The 25875-nt window shown below is 41.9% G+C and overlaps 1 protein-coding gene across 2 annotated transcripts; it reads right to left on the bottom strand.

Moving 5' to 3' along the window:
• Nucleotides 1-4874: 4874 nt before the first annotated feature.
• LOC110492321 (monoglyceride lipase) lies at nucleotides 4875-25166 on the bottom strand. 2 transcript variants are annotated; one of them, XM_021566538.2, is made up of 8 exons: nucleotides 25015-25166; nucleotides 23751-23895; nucleotides 20624-20730; nucleotides 18249-18385; nucleotides 12941-13051; nucleotides 12580-12669; nucleotides 11667-11882; nucleotides 4875-9512 (listed from the first exon to the last, which is right to left on the bottom strand). In XM_021566538.2, the coding sequence occupies exons 2-8, from the start codon at nucleotides 23873-23875 to the stop codon at nucleotides 9390-9392; spliced, it is 909 nt and encodes a 302-aa protein (XP_021422213.1). In that variant the 5' UTR covers nucleotides 23876-23895; nucleotides 25015-25166; the 3' UTR covers nucleotides 4875-9389. The 2 variants fall into 2 exon arrangements, with proteins under 2 accessions (XP_021422213.1, XP_021422212.1); XM_021566537.2 differs by lacking the exon at nucleotides 25015-25166 and having other exon boundaries at nucleotides 23751-24142.
• Nucleotides 25167-25875: the final 709 nt, after the last annotated feature.

The following is a 25875-nucleotide window of genomic DNA, read 5'->3' as shown; positions in this document are numbered from 1 at the left end:
CAAAATCATTCCAGGCGAAGCTGGGTGAGAGAATGCCAAGAGTGTGCAAAGCTGTCATCAATGTAAAGGGTGGCTACTTTGAAGAATCTAAAATCTAAAATATATTTTGATTTGTTTAACACTTTTTTTGGTTAGTACATGATTCCATATGTGTTATTTCATAGTTGTGATGTTTTCACTATTATTCTATAATGTTGAAAACAGTAAAAATAAAGAAAAACCCCTATAATGAGTAGGTGTGTCCAAACTTTTGACTGGGTCTGTATATACAGTGGGGCAAAAAAAAGTATTTAGTCAGCCACCAATTGTGCAAGTTCTCCCACTTAAAAAGATGAGAGAGGCCTGTAATTTTCATCATAGGTACACTTCAACAATGCCAGACAAAATGAGAAAAAAAATCCAGAAAATCACATTGTAGGACTTTTAATGAATTTATTTGCAAATTATGGTGGAAAATAAGTATTTGGTCACCTACAAACAAGCAACATTTCTGGCTCTCACAGACCTGTAACTTCTTCTTTAAGAGGCTCCTCTGTCCCCCACTCGCTTCGGTGAGGGGGTACTGTCACGTGTGCTCCCTCTCCGGCCTCTAGGTCACCAGGCTGCTTGTTATGGCGCACACCTGTCACCATCGTTATGCGTACCTGCACGTCATCAGACTCACCAGGACTCCATCACCTCCCTGATTACCTTCCCTATATATGTCATGCAAAAGGAACTCATTTCGCAGAACGTCCCAGAAGCTGTTTTTCAGGCTCTTGGTCTGCTAGTTGGTAGCAGGGTGAACAGGCTGTGGCTCAGGTGGATGAAGTTCTTGGTGATCTTCTTGGCCTTCCTATGACACCGGGTACTGTAGATGTCCTGGGGGGCAGGCAGTGTGCCCCTGGTAATGCGTTGGGCTGACCGCACCACCCTCTGGAAAGCCATGTGGTTGCGGGCAGTGCAGTTGCCATACCAGGCTGTGATGCAGCCTGACAGAATGCTCTCGGTGGTGCATCTGTAGATGTTTGTGAGGATCTTATGGGCCCTGATGAATTTCTTCAGGCTCCTGGGGCACTAACATATTTTCTGTAGGCTGTCTCATCGTTGTTGGTGATCAGGCCTACCCCTGTTGTCGTGTGAAAATGTGATAGTTTCAGTTTAATCAGTGACCTCTGTCTGAATGAGTGGAGCACCAAGCAAATTGCAGATTGGAATCACACTTTTATTATAATCAATATACATTTGGTCAATGCATTTCAATAAGAATGCAGTGTATTTGTATTACCTTTATCTGATTTATAAGGCTCCAACAGGTATTTACACCATATATATATGGGCCAAATCAAACTGACTCTATTTGTGGCCATTCTCACAAGAACGATGTTAAGAACATCTCTAGAGAGTCTTGTCTTGGGTCTGCCTCTGGTGGACAGTCCCACAGCAAGGAGTATACGATTATGCTACAACAGTGCCAGTTCTGAACTATATTCCCCAGGGCCTGTAAAACTAGCTACATAATACAAGTGGTTAATCTCTATGGTAAAACAATGATTGACTCCTTGGGGAGGTTAATCTTTTGGTAGACACTGTTTGTTTCACTGGGTAAATGATGCAGGCCTGAGAAAGATTTACAGTGACAGATGGGAGATGTTTTGAACCCCTCTCATTGCCTCCCATAAATTAACAAGGCCTTCCATCAGTCTGTGTATATGGGTCACTGACAAAATAATGGAAACACTTGCGTAAATTAAGGATACAAAGTATATTGAAAGGTGCTTCCACACAGGTGTGATTCCTGAGTTAATTAAACAATTAACATCCCATCATCCTTAGGGTCATGTATGAAAATGCTGGTGTCATGACGTTGGCCTGGGGGATAGGTTTATGACAGTCATAAATACCTCTTCCCCCCCTTTTCCTCTCTCTCCCCTACTAAGGTTACATTTGCAAAACCTTTGGTTAACATAGAGATTCTGGGAACGTCAGAAGGTGGGGGGAAATGAACGGTCCTATGTCAGAATGGTTCAGATAATAACTACAGAACGAAGCCAACATCAGCGTGAGCTTTGGTTGCGAATGGTATGAACTTTGAACTCTTATTCACTACAGAAGTGATACCTCCTAGCCATTGAGTTAGCAACAGCAGATGCAAACGAGGGTTAGGGAGGAACAGACAGAGTATCCCGTCTATCACCCAACAACGTTACTACAACGTATCCAATTGACAATCAGAGACATTCTTCAAAGGACTCGGTTTGGCAACACGGCCTTCCATCTACCACCAACCTACCGAAGCGCAGCTCAGAGTAAATATTTATTGCATTTTCCTTTTCCAAATGGGCGGTAATTTAGAATGCATCAGATACTGTATTTACGATAGCACAGCTTCTCCCTGTGTCCCTCAGTCTTCCCGCTCTTTCACTCAAACCCAGCCCTTTTCCTTTGTGTAACAAGCTGTCATATCTGTTCCGCCCGCTAGGGACGTTTTCCTTTATGACGTAATTTGTAATCAAGTTATGATTTAATTATGTGTATGTGTAATTCTGTGTGATTAGTTAGGTATTTAGTAAATAAATAATTAAACCAATTTTGTATTGCTGATTCAAATTGTTAGCCAGGGTTCGTGCAGATAACCAAGAATTTACAACTTTCAGATGAGACTGAATTAAGATGACAATTGATATTGACTGCTATCGATGTAAAATATTACTAGGTCTTTAAGAGTTTATTCGGGAGATAACAGCTCTATAAATATTATTTTGTGGTGCCCGACTCTCTAGTTAATTACATTTACATGATTAGCTCAATCAGGTGATATTAATTACGGAGAAATTATTTTATAGAATAGCATGTCATATCACATAATCCAGCATAGCCAAAGACACGACACTGGGAAGGCTATGTCTTTTGGCTGCAATGGTGTGATGAGCATGACAATTACAGTGGGGCAAAAAAGTATTTAGTCGGCCACCAATTGTGCAAGTTCTCCTACTTAAAAAGATGAGTGAGGCCTGTAATTTTCAACATAGGTACACTTCAACTATGACAGACAAAATGAGAAAAGAAATTCCAGAAAATCACATTGTAGGATTTTTTATTAATTTATTTGCAAATTATGGTGGAAAATAAGTATTAAGTATCATCACAGACATCCATTCTGCATTTACCATTCTACGACTCCAACACAATCATTAAGTTTGCCGACGACACAACAGTGGTAGGCCTGATCACCGACAACGATGAGACAGCCTACAGGGAGGAAGTCAGAGACCTGGCAGTGTGGTGCCAGGACAACAACCCTCCCTCAACGTGATCAAGACTAAGGAGATGATTGTGGACTATAGGAAAAGGAGGGCTGAACAGGCCCCGATTAACATCGACCGGGCTGTAGTGGAGCAGGTCGAGAGCTTATCGTTCCTTGGTGTCCCTATCACCAACAAACTATCATGGTCCAAACACACCAAGACAGTCATGAAGAGGGCACGACAACAGCTTTTTTTACCTCAGGAGACTGAAAAGATGTGGCATGGGTCCCCAGATCCTCAAAAAGTTCTACAGCTGCATCACCGCCTGGTATGGCAACTGCTCGGCATTCGACCGTAAAGGGGATACAGAGGGGAGTGCGTACGACCCAGTACATCACTGCGGCCAAGCTTCCTGCCATCCAGGATCTATATACAGGTAACGAGTGGAGGACAGAGGAGCCTCTTAAAGAAGAATTTACAGATCTGTGAGAGCCAGAAATCTTGCTTGTTTGTAGGTGACCAAATACTTATTTTCCACCATAATTTGCAAATAAATAAATAAAAAATCCTACAATGTGATTTTCTGGATTCTTTTTTCTCATTTTGTCTGTCATAGTTGAAGTGTACCTATGATGAAAATTACAGGCTTCTCTCATCTTTTTAAGTGGGAGAACTTGCACAATTGGTGGCTGACTAAATACTTTTTTGCCCCACTATAATTATATTGTGCTACGTTTTATTTTTTTATTTTGTAAATATTTTCTTAACTATTTCTTGAACTACATTGTCAGTTAGTGGCTTGTAAGCATTTCACGGTAAGGTTTTATTTACCCGTTGTATTCGGCGCATGTGACAAGTATATTTGATTTGATTGTGCGCCCAATATGGCGTCAACCCCATATTATACAATTATAATTTTTATTTAACCTTTTATTTAACTTGGCAAGTCAGTTAAGAACAGATTCTTATTTACAATGACAGCCTAGTGGGAAACAGTGGGTTAACTACTGCTTTGCTTTATCTTGGCCAGGTTGCAGTTCTCAACTGGCCTACCTGGTTAAATCAAGGTGAAATAAAAACATTTAAAAACATCCTTTTTCAGGGGCAGAACAACATATTTTTTACCTTGTCAGCTCAGGGATTCGATCTAGCAACCTTTCAGTTACTGGCTCAATGCTTTAACCACTAGGCCACCTGCCGCCCCAAAATGACTGGACAATCTACAAAATCGGTTTATGGAACACTACAATTCTGTACGTTGATATGACATGTTACAATATGATTGATTTTATGTATGATAAGTATTTTCTCAATGTTTTAAATGTTCATTGTTTTAAATGCCAGAGCCCTTTATATGGCTGGGAGAAATGTTGCCTTATATTGCCATCTACAGGCCAATGTGTAATGTCACACTGCACCTTTATGTTAAATTGAGCAATTTAGTAATAAATAATAGACAACTTTGTCAATCTAGTATGACGCCTGGATTATTATTGATGACAAACTCATAATCATTTCCCAACTATCAAACAGACAAGCATCTCCTGACTTTCCACCATCCATATAGTGACAGACAGACCTGATATTGATCACAGTCAACAGGTTGTTTAGGAAAGGAAACGAGGCAAGGAAATAGCTAAAGTCAGATTAGTTCAACAGTCAAGGTTTATTGGTAACATTGTTTGAATAGGTTTTAGCTTATTTAGTAAGTTTCTTGTTTCTCAGTGGTCACAAGTCATTTCAAAACATCATATGTTACAGCAGTTCGTGTTACAAAAATGTTCAGTTTGAGGAATACAAACGACAGATCATTAAACATTGTTCCAACATCTTCCATCAGTCTCTCATCAACATTTTGTACGTAACCAAAACCATCATAGCACCAGACCTAGGTCAAATACTGTATTTGATGTGATTTGCACTTTTGGGACTATTTCATTGGTTCCATTGTACTGGGCATGCCAAATCAAGTGCAGCTCAACTATTTGAAAGTATGTATCTATTAGACCCAGAGAACACCTAGGGCTCTATTCAATCTGTAGTGCTGAAGCGTTACAGTTGCACGATAAAAACGTTCCTGATTGTTCCGACATCTGCAGCTTTTACCGTCAGCTAACATGGGAACTTTGTCTTTAAATTTTAATGATACAAATTGAATGGAGCCCCTATTGGCCAAATTTGTCTCCAGTCTGATTTTATTTGCCCCCCCCCTCCCCCCTCTAGTTTTCTGAGCAGAAAATACAAGTTTAATTGTTAGACATAAAAAAAAACAGTGAAAACACCAGCAAATCTGTTCCAAGTATTCCCACACATAATAGAGAGATATATCTGATCATTTACAAATGTAAGCAAGGTTTGAAAATATGATGTTTTAGTGAAATGTTATATATGTTTGGGTTTCTTGCTGTCAATTTGCAGTCTACAAATTATTTGCAATTATTTTCCGGCCCCCTGATCATCCGCTCAAGAAGAAAAAAAAATCAGCCGGCGGCTGAATCTAGTTGATGATACCTGTCTACTGTATGAGGTGATTCAGCAATAACTGTTGGATTGGCTCAAGCCCCTGTCTCTAGAGACTGACTGCTGTTTGGCATGGCTGATTCTAGTGCAGTGTTTCCCAACTCTGGTCCTCCAGTACCCCAACAGCACACATTTTAGTTGTAGCCCTGAACAAACACACCTCATTCAGCTCAATGAGGGCTTGATGATTAGTTGACAAGTAGAATCAGGTGTGCTTGTCCAGGCCCACAACAAAATGATATGGGGAGAGTTGGGTAAATTGAGCCGCCCTTGTTTCTAGGAAGCCATACACAGAATGGACCAAATATTTAGAAAGAGATCCTAATTGCATGTAGTCTGGGAAGAAAGAAACCACATGGAAACAGTACTAAACAAGTTCGGTCCAGAAAACAAATATTCACCAAGTCAAATGAATTTATTGATTGGTCAGTTGGGGTCAACCTTTGCATGAAAGTGCATCCTTGTAGCTGTGTAGGCTAATATAATCAAAATGTTTGCCTTGGGGTAAGTTTAGCCAATGGCTATGGGTTAAGTTTAGCCAATGGCTATGGGTTAAGTTTAGCCAATGGCTATGGGTTAAATTGAGCCAATGGCTATGGATTAAGTTGAGCCAATGGCAAGTTGAGCAAATTGAAGCATTTCTTCCCAGGCGTGTCCTCAAACTGTTTTTGAAAAGTGCAAAGTGTTTATCATGTGTTAAGACTGTGTTAAAATATGATTAATAGACTAATGTGATTGTGTTTGGGAAATAAAGACATGTGTTTAAAAAGGTAGGGGTAATAATTAATTCAGTACAGAAATGTATAGGTGGCTTAACTTACTCTGTCCTGCGGGTCAACTTAACCCATACCTGAGGTAAGCTAGGTTTTCAAAACTAATGTTTACATGAATTCTGATTATTTCCAGGGACACATAACATTCTGAAAAAATGACTCAACTTACCCCACTCTTCCCTACTGTTGGGGGTACTAAAGGACCGGTGTTGGGAAACACTGTTCTAGTGGGTCACATGAGAATGTAGTTTAAGCCCTTCAGCAATTTTCAGTCAGTCTTTAAGTGACCAAGGAGCCCAAGTTATTTTCACACAGGTTCTGGGAATAAAGCACAAAGCAACACGAATCACATAGTAAAATAAATTACACTTCATAAAATGGGCCATTCAGATTCTTACTGTATGTCCTTCTCAATTTCAGTTATCAGGTATTAGTTCTGAACGCTCAATAAAAAGTAAGTTGACTATAGTATAAAACCCTTATGTTCCACATCACGTTACTTTAAGTTAAGAATGCATAACAATAGAGTAGACAAGATCAATAAAAGTAGTTATATAGATGCAAACAGAATAATACTTATGTCCTTCACATATTATTCAATTTGTTATGAGCAATCTGACAGTTTATCAATATTTATTGATAAGAACATGTCTGGTTTCAGGAGTAACACATTTACAATTGGACAAATTCTGCCCTTTTCAAATATATGCCACCATATTGTTCTTAAAATGTGTGTTATTTAAAAACGGGTCATTCAGTTCACACACACAATGCTGATTTACTTTGTCCAAGATGTCCGACTGTTGTGTTCAATGTAATCTACTCACATTCGCCGTTTCATGGAATGGCTACATCCGTTTACACAGCACAACTTCACATGTACATAGCAGACATTGGATGAATATAACATCTGAATTTCTTCGGCTGTGAGTGATGAAGGAAAGAAACGGCCTCAGCAACAATTTGAATAATTAAATGGATGTTTTGTGCATAAAGATGACTAACGTGTCTTTTATTAGGAATGTTCTAATCTGACTTCTCTTAGCCACAGAGGTGTCATAATACCCATAAAACCTAGTGGTCAAACAGGAAAATGGTTCCAATCATTTCTCCATCATTCATATCCATAGGTGACTTTAGAAACACTTAAAATAAGGGCTGTGTTTCGTGTAGGCTTACCCTGGTGTGACGTTTTAATAACTGTGTAAATCTCACTCAGGCAAGGTGACTTTTATCAATATGTTTGGCTCTATTACTCTGATTCAAAAATGCTATTTGGCATCAAAGTAGACATCATGCAAAACTACAAATCCCTGCAAGCTCCTGCACGTCATCTCTAGCTGACACCTTAGTTAATCCAGATTCTTACCTTTGCCTTGATTCAGCTGTCTCATCCAGATCATCATGGCATTTGTAGTAGTTAATGATAGCCACATTAGCAGCTAATTAGCATTTGATTTTTGGGGGGTAAATACAAGAGAATATATATTGATATAAGTCACCTTGTCCGAGACAGATTTACACGGTTATTAAAACATCATGCCAGGGGGGAACATTTATGGTGGAAAAACGATTGGAACCAGTTCCTTGCTTGACCGCTAGGTTTTATGGCTATTATGACTCATACTGTGGTATTCTATATGGCCAACTAAGGAAATGTAATTTCTGGGCCGGGTATCAGTTAAACTGCAGTACCAAAGCAAGACTGCCGGAGCAGTCAAAACCGTGCTTATAGACAGAAACCCTGGCCCCTTGGTTGAGTTACTAACAATGGTCTATTGACAAATGTCTAGTCAATTGAATTTCACTTTATTAAATGCTTGACGCATCAGACAATTAGATTCACCAGTCTTCCCCTTACAAAACAACTTCCACCATTTAAAAGAGGAATATCGGTAACATGGATATTTCACATTATACATTAAAATCTGTATTAGTCGTTTGCAATGCAAACTATGGAGAAACACAGATAAATGGTGAGGTTGTAGGTGATGAATTGAGGCCGTCATCTTTTTCAATATAAGAACTGTAGCGAAGTGACGCCTTTGTCTGTACACAGCATGTACTGTATAATGATTCACAGCATGTACTGTATAATGATTCACAGCATGCCTCACCTTACTGTGGTGCTCTAATGGATTCAGCCTTTTTTTCCATAGGGTTTTTCCTGAGGTGTTGCCATAGTAACGGGCAACTTCTCCATCTTGGGTTGCAGCCACCTATACCCTGTAGTTCTGATAGATGACCACTAGTGGCAGCAATCTGGGGAGCTGGGTGTTCAAACAAGTCCAAAATGTTTGACTCTATGAACAAAGGATCTGAGATATGGTGGGGATAACAAAGGCCAGTTGTCTCCATGGCAACACACAAAAGGGAACACCTCAGCCTGGGCAAATTCAATATGTTTCTGTTGGCCTATTGAACACTGTGGTTACAAAGGAGGAAAAAACCCCTCTGTGAATTGTGCCTGGCCTAGCTCTCAGCATTGTTCCCTTTGAACTCAGTACAGGGAGACATGGCTGATATATGTACTATGAAATGCTGCCTGGCAGCTGGGGCACAACTGTTGTCCCTAATGAAGAGCTTAGAAAATCTGCTCCTACATTGGCCATGGGGGTCAAAGGTCACTGACAAGTTGACCTTAAGGAAACCTCCTGTGGGCCTCCTGACCTGTCACCCCCCACTTCTCCCCAGAGGACCAAGAGGTTTTAAGTCTGACTGACGTGCACAAGGCTGGGGTTGGGGTAAGGTGCAGTTAACTACATTTGTACTGCAAATGATCGCTACTGGTGGGCTAGCAGTAGAGTATATGCTGTCAGTACAAATGTATTTAGGTCATACAGTGGGTTGTGGGGTGAAGAGGAGGGGACTAGGAGCCCTGAGAAGGAGACACAGCGAGACGCTCAGAGATCCAGCCAGTGACTTCCTTCAGCACCGCCGCCACCGTCTCTGGGAGTTCATGGTGCAGGACGTGGTATGCTCCTTCGTACACCTGACAGAGACAACACACACACCGGGGTTTCCATTAGGGAAATGTGGAGCAGGAAATTTGACCAGCAACATTTTCATTTACCGGACATTTGAGAAACTTACCGGACCCATATGCATTTGGTGCATAATCTGGTTAAGGCGTCCACCCACGGCGCTCAGAATGACAAAACATGCAAGTGAGGATGCAACGATGTGTGGTCCTTCTTAACCGAATTCTGATGTGCACTTTGAACATGTTAGAATAACAGTCCACATGTCATTTTCCTCAGCCAACAAGCAAAATCGCTAGCCTCAATCTACTACAGTAGAAAAGTTGAAGCTACCTATTGTATTGGTCAGTGTGTCGAGAAGGAAATGGGACAGTTGTGGGATGATAGATCCCACATTAATACAACCAGTATTCATGTGGTTAACTCTCTCTCTCTAAGCTACATATCTATTTTTAAAGCATTGAGTTTGATGCAACAGATCAGAAAGTTTCTTTAAAATTCTAAACCCTAAAACTCGATCTCAAATTCAAGCTGCTTTATTGGCATGAGACATTGTCAATATTGCCAAAGCAACAATGTATACAATATACATTAATACATTTCTAAAAAATAATAATATAAAATGGTAGAAAATAATAATATAAAAATAATATAACGATAAGTCAATAGTAGAAATGTAATAAATGGAAAAATCTAAATATGGAAAATGAAACCAACTTATAACTAAAAACGGTCATCTTCACCATTACATCAGTACTACAACTACCATCACCATCATTAAACTGCTATCATTACCACCCATACCACTACTATTTGGAATGATTAACAATAATAGTAATAATAAGTAAGTTACTGCTTACTATGCAGATGTTATTATTCAGTGTCCCTCAGGCTATGGCAGGAAAATACATATTTGGCTGCAAGAGGAGCCATTGCTCCTTCGCCCATGTGAATTTTTAGTTTTTCCTCTGGGTTTAATAAGTTAACATTTGGAGTAAATGTAGTCATTTCTGTGAATAATGAATCTCTTTGCGAGGAATATAAGTAAAGGAGAAAGTGCATCTCTGTCTCTACCTCCCCTGTCGTGCAGTGACCACATACACGCTCCTCTTTGGGTAGCCATGTCTTATGTCTGCCGGTTTCTATTGCCAATTGATGGTCACTCAGTTGATGGACTTGCGCTCTCTCTCTCTCTGTGTGTGTGTCTCTCTCTCTCTCTCTCATATTACCTCTCTCTCTCTCTCTCTCTCTCTCTCTCTCTCTCTCTCTCTCTCTCTCTCTCTCTCTCTCTCTCTCTCTCTCTCTCTCTCTCTCTCTCTCTCTCTCTCTCTCTCTCTCTCTCTCTCTCTCTCTCTCTCTCTCTCTCTCTCTCTCTCTCTCTCTCTCTCTCTCTCTCTCTCTCTCTCTCTGTGTGTGTGTGTGTTTCTCTCTCTCTCTGTGTGTGTGTGTGAGTGTTTCTCGTTCTCTCTCTCTCTGTGTGTGTTTCTCGCTCGCTCTCTCTCTCTGTGTGTGTTTCTCGCTCTCTCTGTGTGTGTGTGTTTCTCTCTCTCTCTCTCTCTCTCTCTCTCTCTCTCTCTCTCTGTTTCTCTCTCTCCGTGTGTGTGTGTGTGTGTGTTTCTCTCTCTCTCTGTGTGTGTGAGTGTTTCTCATTCTCTCTCGCTCTCTGTGTGTGTGTGTGTGTGTTTCTCGCTCTCTTTCTCTCTCTCTCTGTGTGTGTTTCTCTCGCTCTCTCTCTGTGTGTGTGTTTCTCTCTCTCTCTGTGTGTGTGTGTGTGTGTTTCTCTCTCTCTCTGTGTGATGATGTATTAACTTGGAACAGCCAGTGAAACAAATACAGAATGTTCAAGAGCAGAAAAGATGGTGTCCTTTCTAAATATACTGGCTTGTCTATATCAGTTTGTATGACTTAGTGTCTGACCTATTCACATCTGTTGAGACATGTCTGGTTTTGGCCTGTCTGCAGTGCTAAGAATGTGCAAAGTTGGATTCAAATCAAAGGGTGGCTACTTTGTTCAACAAACCAAAATATATTTGAGATTCTTATATGTGTTATAGTTGATGTCTTCACTATTATTCTACAATGTAGAAAAATAAAGAGAAACCCTTGAATGAGTCGGTGTGTCCACACTTTTGACTGGTACTGTATGTCTCTGGTGCTGGTCCCACCTTAATCTTCTTGTCCGTGCTCTGGGCCATGTCAAACATCATCTGGGACCCTCTAATGTCACACAGCTTGTCGTCGTCACCATGGAGAAGCAGGAAGGGCCAGGTGATGGCAGGGACCTCTCTCTCGATCCGCGCCACCGCGCCCATCAGCTGCATGCCAAATGACACACGCAGCCCACCGTGATGGTTCAACTCGTCATTGTCATACGCCTCAACCTGCAGGGTAAAGGAAGGGACCGTTGAGTGACCACTGAGCATGTTTGATTTCCTTTAGGCGTTCCCTGATAGTATCCCACAGGGTACTTGGCTTTCTCAATATTGACACGATGCAAATACTACTCTACAAGATCTGGCCTGAATACATTGTGTCCAGTATATAACACTCACTGCTGAAGTTTATCTCAGGCCATATCCTGGTGCTTTGAATAATAAAAAAATGGAGAACTGTAACACTCATTACCTATTTTCTGTCTAGAAGCTTGACACCAGACCTGCACCTGCCTTTGTTGTGATAAGTGCATTTCCTCAACATAACAGGTTGTGAAAGGAGAGAAGGGTGAGAGCCCGATACCCATTGTTGTCTGTTGCTTCCCTTGTTTAAGGGTAACTTTGGGTGTAAACAGAGAACTGGATGACGTGACAAATCCCTAGGCCTGGATCTCAGTCAAGACTCTATTGTGGAGCAGCCTTTGAAACGGCAAAACATACACAACATACAAACCCAGACATATGAGCTCCTATCCAGTCTTATCGCCAACTCTCGTTCTTCATTCAATCACGTTGTCCTTTGTGACTAAATAAACTCTTTAACTCTAACTTCTACATCCTAAACATCTGCTTCATGTATTTGCACACGGATGTATGTACACACACGCAAGCATGCACACACACACACTCCATAGATCAGTCTCACCTGTTTTTGGTCCCGTGAAATCCATTTAGAATCAATAGAGCCCAGAGAGAGACTAGGCACCATGTGATTTAGGACTTTAGCCAGGAACACCTGTAGACAACAAATAAGGAAATCCCCAGCGATTACAAAGGAATGTAGGGAACTAATACAGCTCTGGTCAGTGGTTAAGTACTTGTACAAACAAACGGTATGGTACTGAGTTGTATGGATCTGTAGACATTGGTGACCCGCTAAATGAGAAGGGACTGGGTGCAGGTGAAACCATAGAACTAGATATCCCAGAACGGACATCCTCATTCAAGTTATTGGGAGGATGGTGGGTGAGAAGTAAGTAAAGCATATTTGTATGGGAGAAACCCACCTTGAAGGGTGTGGCAGATTCTGGGTTCATCTTGACCATAGGTGCAATCAGAGCCACACCGGCAAAGTCATTAGGTCGTTCACACGCCGTCAGAATGGAAATGGCTCCACCCTGAATGAAAGGGGAAAAGGAAGAGAAGTTATGACATCTTCTGTGATTTAAATCAAATAAGCGAGGGTAAAGTAATTAGGAGATGCACAACCGCTTTCTAGAATTAATCAATTTGGCACAGATAATTCTTGATGTTTTTCTGGGAGACCAATTTGTTTGAACAGTGTTTGTCTGCCCAGACATTTGAATATTCATGAGTGGGGGCCTCTATCGAGTGAGCCTCTAAATAGATCACATATATAACACGAACATAGCTAGATCTATTTAGTAATAACCATACAATTTAGCTCAGTTGGTAGAGCATGGCACAGTCATGCTGGGTAGTGGGTTTGATTCCCGGGACCACCCAGAGGTAAAAAGTATACACTCATGACCAAGTTGCTTTGGATAAAAGCATCTGCTAAATGGCATATACAGGGAATTGGGAAAGTATTCAGACCCCTTCCCTTTTTCCACATTTTGTTACGTTACAGCCTTATTCTAAAATGGATGAAATAAAAACAATGTCCTCTTCTATCTACACACAATACCCCATAATGACAAAGCGAAAACAGGTTTTAGACATTTTTTTCAAATGAATTAAAAATAATATAAAGAAATGCCTTATTTACATAAGTATTCAGACCCCTTTCTATGAGACTCGAAATTGAGCTCAGGTATATCCTGTTAATAAATAGCCCATAGTAGCAAGTAATTACAATTTAGCTAAATTAACACCGGAGTGATAGATGTGCAAATAGAAATACTGGTGTGCAAAAGAGAAGAAAGGTAAATAAAAACAATATGGGGATGAGGTAGGTAGATTGGATGGGCTATTTACAGATGGGCTATGTACAGCTGCAGCGATCGGTTAGCTGCTCGGATAGCTGATGTTTAAAGTTAGTGAGGGAAATAAATATAAGTCTCCAGCTTCAGCGATTTTTGCAATTCGTTCCAGTCAGTCATTGGCAGCAGAGAACTGGAAGGAAAGGCAGCCAAAGAGGGTGTTGGCTTTGTGGATGACCAGTGAGATATACCTGCTGGAGCGCGTGCTACAGGTGGGTGTTGTTATCGTGACCATTGAGCTGAGATAAGGTGAAGCTTTACCTAGCAAAGACTTATAGATGACAGGTTGATAGAATTGTCCGGAGAGCTCCGAGACAGGATTGTGTCGAGGAACAGATCTGGGGAAAGGTACCAAAACATTTCTGCAGCATAGAAGGTCCCCAAGAACACAGTGGCCTCCATCATTCTTAAATGGAAGAAGTTTGGAACCACCAAGACTCTTCTTAGAGCTGGCCGCCTGGCCAAACTGAGCAATCGGGGGAAGAAGGGAGGTCAGGGAGGTGACCAAGAACCGGATGGATGGTCACTCTGACAGAGCTCCTCTGTGGAGATGGGAGAAACTTCCAGAAGGACAACCATCTCTGCAGCCCTCCACTAATCAGGCCTTTATGGCCAGACGGAAGCCACTCCTCAGTAAAAGGCACATGACAGCCCGCTTGGAGTTTGACAAAAGGCACCTAAAGGACTCTCAGACCATGAGAAACAAGATTTTCTGGTCTGATGAAACCAAGATTGAACTCTTTGGCCTGATTGCCAAGTGTCACGTCTGGAGGAAACCTGGCACCATCCCTACAGTGAAGCATGGTGGTGGCAGCGTCATGCTGTGGGGATGTTTTTCAGCGGCAGGGGCCGGGAGACTAGTCAGGATCGAGGAAAAGATGAACAGAGCAAAGTACAGAGTGGTCCTTGATGAAAACCTGCTCCAGGAGCACTCAGGACCTCAGACTGGGGAGAAGGTTCACCTTCCAACAGGACAACAACCCTAAGCACACAGCTAAGACAACGCAGGAGTGGCTTCGGGGGCAAGTGTATGAATGTCCTTGAGTGGCCCAGCCAGAGCCCGGACTTGAATGCAACCGAACATCTCTGGGGAGACCTGAAAATAGCTCTGCAAAAATAGAAAATAGCTCCCTATCCAACCTGACAGAGCTTGAGAGGATCTGCAGAGAAGAATGGCAGAAACTCCCCAAATACAGGTGTGCCAAGCTTGTAGTGTCATACTCAAGAAGACTCAAGGCTGCAATCGCTGCCAAAGGTGCTTCAACAAAGTACTGAGTAAAGGGTCTGAATACTTATAACAATATGTGATATTTCAGTTTTTCTTTAATGAAGAATTTGCTGAAAATTATAAAAACCTGTTTTTGCTTTCTCATTATGATATTTTATGTGTAAAAAATGGTTTTAATCAATTTTAGAAAAAGGCTGTAACATAACAAAATGTGGAAAAAGTCAAGGGGTATGAATACTTTCCGAATGCACTGTATAATGAATATATTCTTTGGATCTCTCTAATAACTAATCAAGAGAGACCACAAATGCCGACAGTATTTAGCACCTCTGAACAGTGTCTGCAGTCAATCTCTTTTGTGTTCACACAACAAAGACTTTGGAAGTCATCAACCAGTTAACACATTGTTAAAATACTCCAAACCCTAGGTGGCAGTAGCGATGTTTGGCATTGCATATCCGTGCGTATTGTTTATGGTCTAGATATCAAGCGATCTGCTCTAATGTTGCTATTTTGTAGAAAGCCATTATTGATACCAGCCGGATGGCCAGAGCTAGCAAGATGACAAAGAAACAATTTAATTCCCTCTCCTTTACCCCATACTACCAGTGCCAGCCCATAGCCAAATGTTTACCTAGCTAGCTAAAGTTAGCATATTTGCTAGTTAGTACAACATAGCTAGCTAGCTAAGGACACTGCTAAGTATCAGCTAACACAGGCAGCTGTTTCATGGAAACTAGTTAATCTATAGTGATTTAATTATAATGTCAATGCTAGCTACAGTGGTTAGCTAGCTTGGAGGAAGTATTTAGTGTTGTGTGCATTGCGTCTGTGCACTTAGCTAGCTACCACCCATAGCCTACATTGCATATGAAGTGTTACTGGCTCATCTGTGGATGTATAGAGAAAATGCCCAATTCTTTCCTTCTTTTGTTGGCTCCCCCACGTGGGGGTTTGTGTTCTCTGATTGTCTCAAAGTCAATTTGTTGGCCACTGACGAGCATTGCGATCAAGTAGAATCGGTAGGTTTGTCGCAACTCGGTCAGAACGCTGCAAGTACCGCTTTTGTTCTAGCAAGAGAAGGAACGACATCCCACTGTGATAAGTACCTATCGGCAAGGAGATTCCCTGTGTGTTTCATGCTATAGAGAGACAGACAGAGAGAGAGAGGCCTTTGGGGGATTGAGCAGGAAGGGTGAGCGAGAAACAGAGAGGCTCTTTAAGGAACTGATGAGAAAGGCCTCCACTAGAAATACACACACAAACACACACTAATCCCCGACTGCAATGAGGGGGAAAATACTTGCATAGTGTTGCGTCCCCTGACACTATGAATACTTGGATTGTGGTTATGTAAGGCCCTAACATACTGACATTACATAAAGGCCTGGTTCTGACGAAGTTGGAAATGGAAGAGGGCCAGATCTACAGAACCAGAGTGGGAGATGGGGAAGGAGGGAGGAATGAGTTAGGTGGTCAGTAAGTACAGAAAAAGAGGAGAAGGAGGGATGGAGGGAGAAATTGGTCAGTAAGGAGCAAGGGTCTGTATAGCTCACTAACCAGGACAGCAGTGAAAGATCAGTAGGAGAGTGGGCAGTGTAGCAAGGTTTAAGCTTGGATAAGAGGGTCTGTTTTTGAGGGCAGTGAGGGTCACTGGTCAATTCATCAGTGGTCAGTGCATGCACTGCAGTAAAGGATGCTTTGGGACTATGTGTATCTGGACTAGTCTGTATCTGGATTAAGATTCTTAAACATGCCATTTGTGTTGACTGAGACCACAGACTTCAGGTCTTTAAAAAACTTCTTAGGGATAGGAGTCCTGCTAGCGGAACAACTTCCGTTGAAACTGGCGAGCGAGCAATTCAAATAAATAATCAGAAATATTATGGATTTTAAACATTTATGTACATATAAGTGTTTTATATCGGCTGAAAGCTTAAATTCTTGTTAATCTAACTCCACTGTCTGATTTACAGTAGCTATTACTGCGAAAACATGCTGTGTGATTATTAGAGGACGGCACCCCACATCAAAATGTTTTTCCACCGGCACATGTTTCATACATTCACAAATAACGATTATATATTCACTTATTTTTGAAAATCTTCCTCTGATTTGTCAAGTTGACTGAGACCACAGGCTTCAGGGCTTTAATGGCAATAGTGGTGGTGGTATTTGCCCGACACAAGAAGTGCACAATTTGACGCTGCTCGTACATTACAGTCTCTAGGCATCAGACATGGGTTCTAAGCATTGCTTTTTCATATTCATTTGGGGCTGGTTTCCCAGACACAGATTAAGCCTAGCCCTGGACTAAAAATGACTTTAAATGGAGCTGCTCCATTGAGCATACCTTTTAGTCCTAGACTAAGCATCATCTGTGTCCGGGAAGCCGGCCCACATGCCTGTAAAATGCCAAGCCTTACCTCACTCCACAGGCTTTTCCATCACAATAACTTCCCATTAAAACGTCCTGTTTAAATGTTTACGTTCAGACGTTCTAAACATTTACTCTACTAAAATTGCCTACATTCCAGGCATAGTGAAACAAAGTACTCTAATTATAACAGCAGGTCAAACCCAGGGGAAGGCTGTCTATAGGTGCATGGCTGGTGGTACATGAGGGAATCTAAAGGATTGCTATAACAATGAGGATCTTGACCAATAGGCTACAGGTGGTTTCCATTGTTCGTGGGCTTTACGACACAGAAGCAGAGTTCAGTCATAGAACAGCAGAACAAGCAAACATAGACAGGAAAGAGCAGAACAGAAGGGAAACAAGGCCTCTAATGCTAAATACGGTAAATCCTTTTGAAAGCCTGACTTGGCACTATTGGTTCTTACAAAGCTAGACTTTCAAAGGACACCATCTCCCAAGAGTTTGCAGAATAAATGATGTCATACACGTCAGCTGTGATGTCAGAGCATCTGTGGTCATTTGAGTCACACTGAGTGTAGGGGGTGTTGAATGCAGGCCTTGTCTAATGTTTGTGTGATGGATATAGCCTTAAGGTAACCCTGGCCCTATGACCTCTGAGAAAACAGTTTGTCCTGTATTGTACTGAGAGGTAAACATGCCATAGCCCCTGGCAATAATACAGTCTCAATGTTTGGTCAGGGAGGAGACTAAAGAGGGTACCGCACCATAGAATGTCCAATGATGAAGATTGGCAGGTCAGGGTGTCGTCCCTTCATCAGGTCAATGTGCTGGAGGGAGTCTCTGACAAACACCTGGAAGTCCTTAATATTCATCCTGTCTCCTTCACTCTGGCCATGGCCAACTGATGGAGGGAGAGAGAGACACGAGATGAGACGAGAGAAACTACTGAGTTACAGAGACAAGAGGGGAATAAATTGCCCACTCTCCCCCTCATTACTCTCTGTGCAGAAAAGAGGGAGAGCTAACACTTTGCTCTGAGCATGCCAATGAAGCCAGTGTTTCCCCTATATGCATTCATCAGCGGCACACCACTGCTGCTAAATAGTGGCTACCATAACACACACACACACACACACACACACACAAAGTTTGGACACAGCTACTCATTCAAGGGTTTTTCTTTATTTTTACTATTTTCTACATTGTAGAATAATAGTGATGACATCAAAACTATGAAATAACACACATGGAATCATGTAGTGAACAAAAAAGTGTAAACAAATCTAAATATATTTTAGATTCTTCAAAGTAGCCACCCTTTGCCTTGATGACAGCTTTGCATACTCTTGGAATTCACTCAACCAGCTTCACCTAGAATGCTTTTCCAACAGTCTTGAAGGAGTTCCCACATATGCTGAGCATTTGTTGGCTGCTTTTCCTTCACTCTGCGGTCCAACTCAACCCAAACCATCTCAATTGGGTTGAGGTCGGGTGATTATGGAGGCCAGGTCATCTGATGCAGCACTCCATCACTCTCTTTCTTGGTCAAATAGCCCTTACACAGCCTGGAGGTGTGTTTTGGGTCATTGTCCTGTTGAAAAACAAATTATAGTCCCACTAACCCCAAACCAGATGTGATGGCGTATCGCTGCAGAATGCTGTGGTAGCCATGCTGGTTAAGTGTGCATTGAATTCAAAAATAAATCACAGACAGTGTCACCAGCAAAGCACCCCCACACCATCACACCTCCTCCTCCATGCTACATGGTGGGAACCACACATGCAGAGATCATCCGTTCACCTACTCTGCGTCTCATAAAGACACGGCGGTTGGAACCAAAAATCTCAAATTTGGACTCATCAGACCAAAGGACAGATTTCCACCGGTCTAATGTCCATTGCTCGTGTTTCTTGGCCCAAGCAAGTCTCTTCTTCTTAGTGGTGTCCTTAGTAGTGTTTTTTTTGCAACAATTCGACCATGAAGGCCTGATTCAAGCAGTCTCCTCTGAACAGTTGATGTTGAGATGTGTCTCTGTGAAGCATTTATTTAGCTTCAATCTGAGGTGCAGTTAACTTATCCTCTGCAGCAAATGTTACTCTGGGTCTTCCTTTCCTGTGGAGGTCCTCATGAGAGCCAGTTTCATCATAGTGCTTGATGGTTTTGCGACTGCACTTGAAAAAACTTTCAAAGGTCTTGACATTTTCCAGATTGACTTCATGTCTTAATTAAGGATGGACTGTCGTTTCTCTTTGCTTATTTGAGCTGTTCTTGCCATAATATGGAGTTGGTCTTTTACCAAATAGGGCCATCTTCTGTATACCACCCCTACCTTGTCACAACACAACTGATTGGCTAAAACGCATTAAGAAGGAAAGAAATTCCACAAATTAACAGTGCCGGAAATAGCAGTGAAAGGTGCGTGTGTCTGTCCTTGCTCGTCTGTGTCAAACATCCCTGTTAACTGAAATGTATTCCAGGTGACTACCTCATGAAACTGGTTGAGAAAATGCAGAGTGTGCAAAGCTGTCATCAAGGCAAAGGATGACTACTTTGAAGAATCTCAAATATAAAATATATTTTCATTGTTTAACACTTTTTTGGTTAATACATGATTCCCTATGTGTAATTTCATTAGTTTTGATGTCTTCACTATTATTCTACAATGTAGAAAATAGTAAAAATAAAGAAAAACTCTTGAATGAGTAGGTGTGTCCAAACATTTGACTGGTACTGTATATATATATATTTAAATTTAAAAAATGGGGGACCTTGCCACTGCTGCTGAAAGAAAGCATTCAGAACATGTGCCTTTCTCTCTCATAGCTTCCACTGATAATGGTGCAATGGAAGCCCATTGGTGTCTGTCAGGTGATGCTGCTCTTTGCTCCTCAGCAGTGAAGGGTGTGTGTGTGTGTGCATGCTCGTCTGTGTCAAACATCCCACTCTCTCCTAGTGATTCAATATTTTGGTTATTACTTTGAAACTCAATGGAAAAAGATTTGACTGTCGTAGACAAATGACATTTATTAACACCCTCCTCATTACTGTATAATAACCTTAGAATAGGTCATTTCTGTAGCGTAAAATAAGTGCTACCCCTGTGGCTCTGTAAGAGGTGCTGCAGGCTGTTTAACTCACCATGGTCGTGTGCAAAGACAAGCAGAGACTGTTCCTTCAGGGTCTGGCCGATCTCATCATACGGCCCACAATGCTCCCCTGCCCCATGGGCCACGAACACCAGAGCCCTGCAAGAAATGGGGAAGGAGAAGTCAGTCACATTACATGCACATAGGCACATGGACACACATTAACAACACAAAAACAACATCCTTGTGATCACCATCAAGGGTTTCATCAGAGTTAAACATCTCACATCCTCCAGCGATAGCAGCTATCAGAACCACGACACACCCTTGTTTGCCCACAGAGCAGCAGAGTTAAGTGGAAACAGACAGTGGACTAATCTCCAAAAACAGACACATAGCCAACAGAAAGAGCAGGGAGCCAACCCAGCTTGCCAATGCTGCTTTAGTTCCTGCTTATAACCAGTTTGCAAAACTGAGTGAAGCTCTCAGTCAATGGCAATTAGCCTGAATATGCTCAGAGAAGGAGATGCGAAAGGAAGAGTGAGAGTGGCTGTTCATTAAACTTCATTAGTATCTCTGTTCCAGTTTCTCTCTCTCATTCTTATTTGAGAGCCTCCGGCAGGCTAGAGCTTCACATGTACTTGTTGGCTAAGAAGGAGTTTCTCAAAGCGTGCCTTTGTGTGAACATAATGTTCCCAACACACATGGGACAGTAGGACTTCTATAGAGCTAATCTCAGTATATTCGGTCTTGAGAATGGTAGTAGGGAGTCAAAATTCTGTCCCTCCCTCTATCTCTCCAAGGAATTTGGACCCACTTGTCTCCCAGAATGTGGCTTTGAACCAGGCTTATCAAATGCTGCCTCTAGCCTGAAAGAACATCAAGTTTTCCCGCAGCATGAAACGAGCCAAGACGATAATCCTCTTTATGAGATGCAGACTGAACTCTGCTTCATAGCACATGGACTGATATCCACCATGAATAGATTCATTCACTCAAACACAACAAGACTGGTCAATCTCTATGGCATATCAAGCTGCACGTGTGTAGTCGAGGTAGGGAGAGGTTGTAAATGGGCCAGGGCCTGAACACTGGCATCTTAATCAGATCAAGGGCCTAAGCTGCTCAACACTCCAGGGCCATAGCCCTGACTGCAGACTGTGTGAGACAGGGCTGGGGACACCACAGTGAATACAGCTACAACCAGAACAGCCAAATGAGCACGTCTTGGTAGGTGTGTGTCAGTGAGTAGTGAGAGAGACTAAAAGCAATAAGACAAACATTCAAGTCAGCCTTGTTTGGTAAGGAAATTATTGTAATCCTGATTCAATTGTGTAAAACATCAATAGTGGAATGACCCACTTAACTACATGCAGTGTGTGTGTGTGTGTGTGTGTGTGTGTGTGTGTGTGTGTGTGTGTGTGTGTGTGGACACGTTTTAATATACTTGTGAGTATATTAAATGCTTGTTGAAAAGTCCTCACAATAATAGCAAACCAACAAAAATGCAGAGAAGTGAGGACATTTTGCCAGTCCTCACTTGTAAAAAGGCTATTTTAGGCTTAGGGGTTAGGGTTATTATTAGGGATATTGGTTAGGTTAGGGAGTTAGGGTTAGGTTTAATGTTGGGGTAAGGTTTAGCAGTATTTCTCAAGTAAAAAAAAATTGCATGAAAACGAGTCATCTATCTTTGTATGATAACAAACACTTCATTGAAGAATCTCTACTGTTGACCAATGACCGACAAAGGGGCGTAGACTTCGGCTCCGAACTTCAGCTTTTCGAGAAAACAAAATGGTGTGCACGAACAGCCCCCCCCCCCCCCCCCCCCCCCCCCCCCCACAAAAAAACTTGTCAAAGACCAAAACCAACAAAAACTTCCCAGAATGTCATAATATATGCACGGACTGTTCCGGATGGGAAATACGCAGATGCCTTTACACTCTATATGCCCAGTCAGTGATGCCATCAATGGACATGTATGGCAGAAATGGCATGCACTTGATGTTACAACACATTTTTAAACAAGCATTCATTTTATTTTAATCCAACCTTTAAAACCTGAGGGGCTGGATCTCACAAAATCATAAAGGGGAGAATCCATAGCTTGTAGAGATTTACACCAAAACGGTCATTTTTATAAATGATGCCACCACATGAACAGAAAGCCCTAAAATATGTTTCTCTCTGATTTTCCCACCCCCATATGAGATGCCAAATACTAGCCTCCAGTCTAAAGAATAGCATGTGCTAAACAAACAGTGCTCTACTATAAACTGACCCACACTACTGTCAGTAGAAATGATTCAATTAGCAGTATTCTAGGGACCTGATGGTAACCATAGTGACAGCACGTCTGTAGTAAGACTGTTCTGCTGAGGAGGATGAATGGTTGCTGCAGTAACCGTTGCTAGACCGCAGTGCAGGCATGTAAATGGTTGTTGTTGTGTGCGATGTGGGTGTACTGTACTTACTGTACTGTGCCATTGGACTAGCCTGCACCCTGTCTACACTGACTGTAATGTTGATTGAATTTGGTTCATACACTAGGAGTGACATTCTGTAGCCTGGCCTATATGACAGGAGCTGTGTGTGTGATCCGAGACAGATTCTCAATCCGCCCACAAACAAGGAACATGTTTACATGTTTATAGAGAAGTGAGACCACAAACACCCTGTCAGAGCTAGCATGAGTCAGTTGTAGGCTACTGCAAGCTCCATGGTTTGGTGTGACACTAGCTTGACTACAGTCCAGATGTTGTGTGCCTCTGTTTCCAGGCCCAACTCTCTGTCTCTGATGTATTGGAGTCTGTTCCATTTTAAATGGTGTTATGGGGTGAGGGGGCAGGGACCAAGGACAGGTGCATAATAACTTACTGTATTGAAAACGTTATGTTGTATCTTAGTTGTATCTAGAGTCTGACAGTCTCTAACAGGCTGGTGTAGCCTCAAAAATATATTATCTCTGTGTAAAATGTTACTTTTTATTATAGGACACATAGGATACATAGCAGTTGACGTTCTATTAAATAATGAATGCATTGTTAATAATTTCAAAAATACACGCACAACCTCCGGACATGGCAGGTGACGAAAACAATGTCGTTGTCTTCGATCATCCACGCTCTTTTATGGATTATACCTCGTTTTACACATCACGTCACATTTCTTCCACTGACCTTGGGGGGCCCTCCGGCTCCCAGTAGCGGCAGAACAAGTGCTGTCCGTCGGCGTTGACGATGTGCTGCAAGTCGGCGTAGGGGACACCTTGCGGAGTCCGCCGCGGAGCTCCTGGTTCGGGCATGGAGGCGCCGAGGACCCACTCTGCAACATAAACACGGAGCACAGATATTAGGTCGGTGCTATACAGGTAGGACAGACCGGCGAAAAACAAGCACGTGACCAAGACGTTCATTGTTCGCTATTTTTCATTAATTTGCTGGCTGGCTGGTGGTCAGCAGCAAGCGATTCCGCAGTTTAGAAATATTTTTTTTCAATTCAATACAGCGATCTACGTCACGGAAGCGTAAACCTATGTTCAACTCGCCTCTCCCCGGGCGACTGTGGTCACGCTTCACCACAACCCCTCCCCTTCACGCTCAGCAGCTGACTTTTATGGCAAGTGCACATTAAATGGATAGCAATACAGTCTTATGTTACAGTAACAATAGGGAGTTCTTGACTTGGGCAGACGCTCACCTCAGCTGAGTACCAGCACCTCAAATGTTCTACTGCTTGAGCTCCTGTTCCTCTTATAGAATACTAACTCAAAAGTATTGTGGAGCTCCTGCACCTAAATATAAACAGTACCAGCACCCAAAATGAGTACCAGCACCTATTTCAGTCCAAGTCCAGCACTGACAATAGGCTACAGTGCAGTCAAGGTGACTGAATGTAGGCTACAGAATGAATGTCGTGCAAAAGAGGTTGTCTGTAAAAACCAAACATATAAATGTTAACGAATGTGCGCCTTGGAATAGACTATGGGTCAATTAACTATTGATGATAGTGCTTCTGATAAGCTATAAATAGATCGGCCACAGTCTCAAGGGACATGAGGGGACACTGTCGACAACACTACTAGTTTTGGCACTGTCGAAAGTGGGGTCAAATAGCATACACAAGCGATACATATAGCCAGAATTTCTAGAAATACTTAATTTTTGATAGCCTGTGTCATATAAGGGTCCACAGTCCAATGTTTCAACATATTACATTTGGCTACTTATAACAATGTAGCCAAACGTGACATTTTTGTGATTTAACTGGCATACCTGTCACATTTGTTACATTATTATTAGTAGCAACATTGTATCTGTTGAATAAAATTCAATATTCATAGGTGGACAGTAAACTCTTGGCTGAGATAACAGCAAGAAATGGAAACCATTCTTGAGGTCTTGTTTTTATAATGATGATGACTGGCAAAAAAAGTTGACCAACCTTATGTCCTGAAAGGTCTGTCAAGTTTCTGCCTCCTCTCACAAGGCTCTCTCTTTCTTTTCAGCTCTTTTGGGTGAAGTTGCGTGGCTGCTTGTAGGTAATGCGTGTGAGAGGAAACACCAAATACACACACTGACTGAAACCCATTTCCAGCAGGCGAATGGAGCTTCACATACTAGACCAAAATGCCTCCTCTCTCTCTCTCTCTCTCTCTCTCTCTCTCTCTCTCTCTCTCTCTCTCTCTCTCTCTCTCTCTCTCTCTCTCTCTCTCTCTCTCTCTCTCTCTCTCTCTCTCTCTCTCTCTCTCTCTCTCTCTCTCTCTCTCTCTCTCTCTCTCTCTCTCTCTCTCTCTCTCTCTCTCTCTCTCTCTCTCTCTCTCTCTCTCTCTGAACAGAGAATAGGTGATGATAATCTAATGGTCACTCTCTCTTTCTCACACACAAACCCACACACATGTACACAGAGAGAGAGTTCCCATGAAGTAATAACAGGTACGTTACATACTAAGAATTTAAGAAAACATTTGTAGACTAATGCATTATCATCCAGAAACATGATATCAAATCACATACAGTAACAGTCAAAACTTTGGACAAACCTACTCATTGAAGGGTTTTTCTTTCTTTTTGCTATTTTCTTCATTGCAAAATAATAGTGAAGACATCAAAACTATTAGATAACACATATGGAATCATGTAGTAACCAAAAAAGTGTTAAACAAACAAAATATATTTTAGATTTTTCAAAGGAGCCACCCTTTGCCTTGATGACAGCTTTGCACACTCTTGGCACTCTCTTAACCAGCTTCACCTGGAATGCTTTTCCAACAATCTTGAAGGACTTCCGACATATGCTGAGCAC

Source organism: Oncorhynchus mykiss, chromosome 16 (genome assembly GCF_013265735.2).
Source record: "Oncorhynchus mykiss isolate Arlee chromosome 16, USDA_OmykA_1.1, whole genome shotgun sequence".
NCBI lineage: Eukaryota > Metazoa > Chordata > Actinopteri > Salmoniformes > Salmonidae > Oncorhynchus > Oncorhynchus mykiss.
Note: the sequence above shows the minus strand (reverse complement) of the source record. Positions and strands in the feature narration are given on the sequence as shown.

What these genes read in the sequence shown, in the direction of transcription:
- LOC110492321 (XM_021566537.2), bottom strand. Translation starts at nt 23,986, where the DNA reads ATGAACGTCTTGGTCACGTGCTTGTTTTTCGCCGGTCTGTCCTACCTG. An exon ending in TGTCTTTGCACACGACCATG is followed by an intron (nt 18,386 to 20,623) that starts GTGAGTTAAACA and finishes TCCCTCCATCAG; the next exon opens with TTGGCCATGGCCAGAGTGAA. An exon ending in TTTCACGGGACCAAAAACAG is followed by an intron (nt 11,883 to 12,579) that starts GTGAGACTGATC and finishes TTTACCCTGCAG; the next exon opens with GTTGAGGCGTATGACAATGA.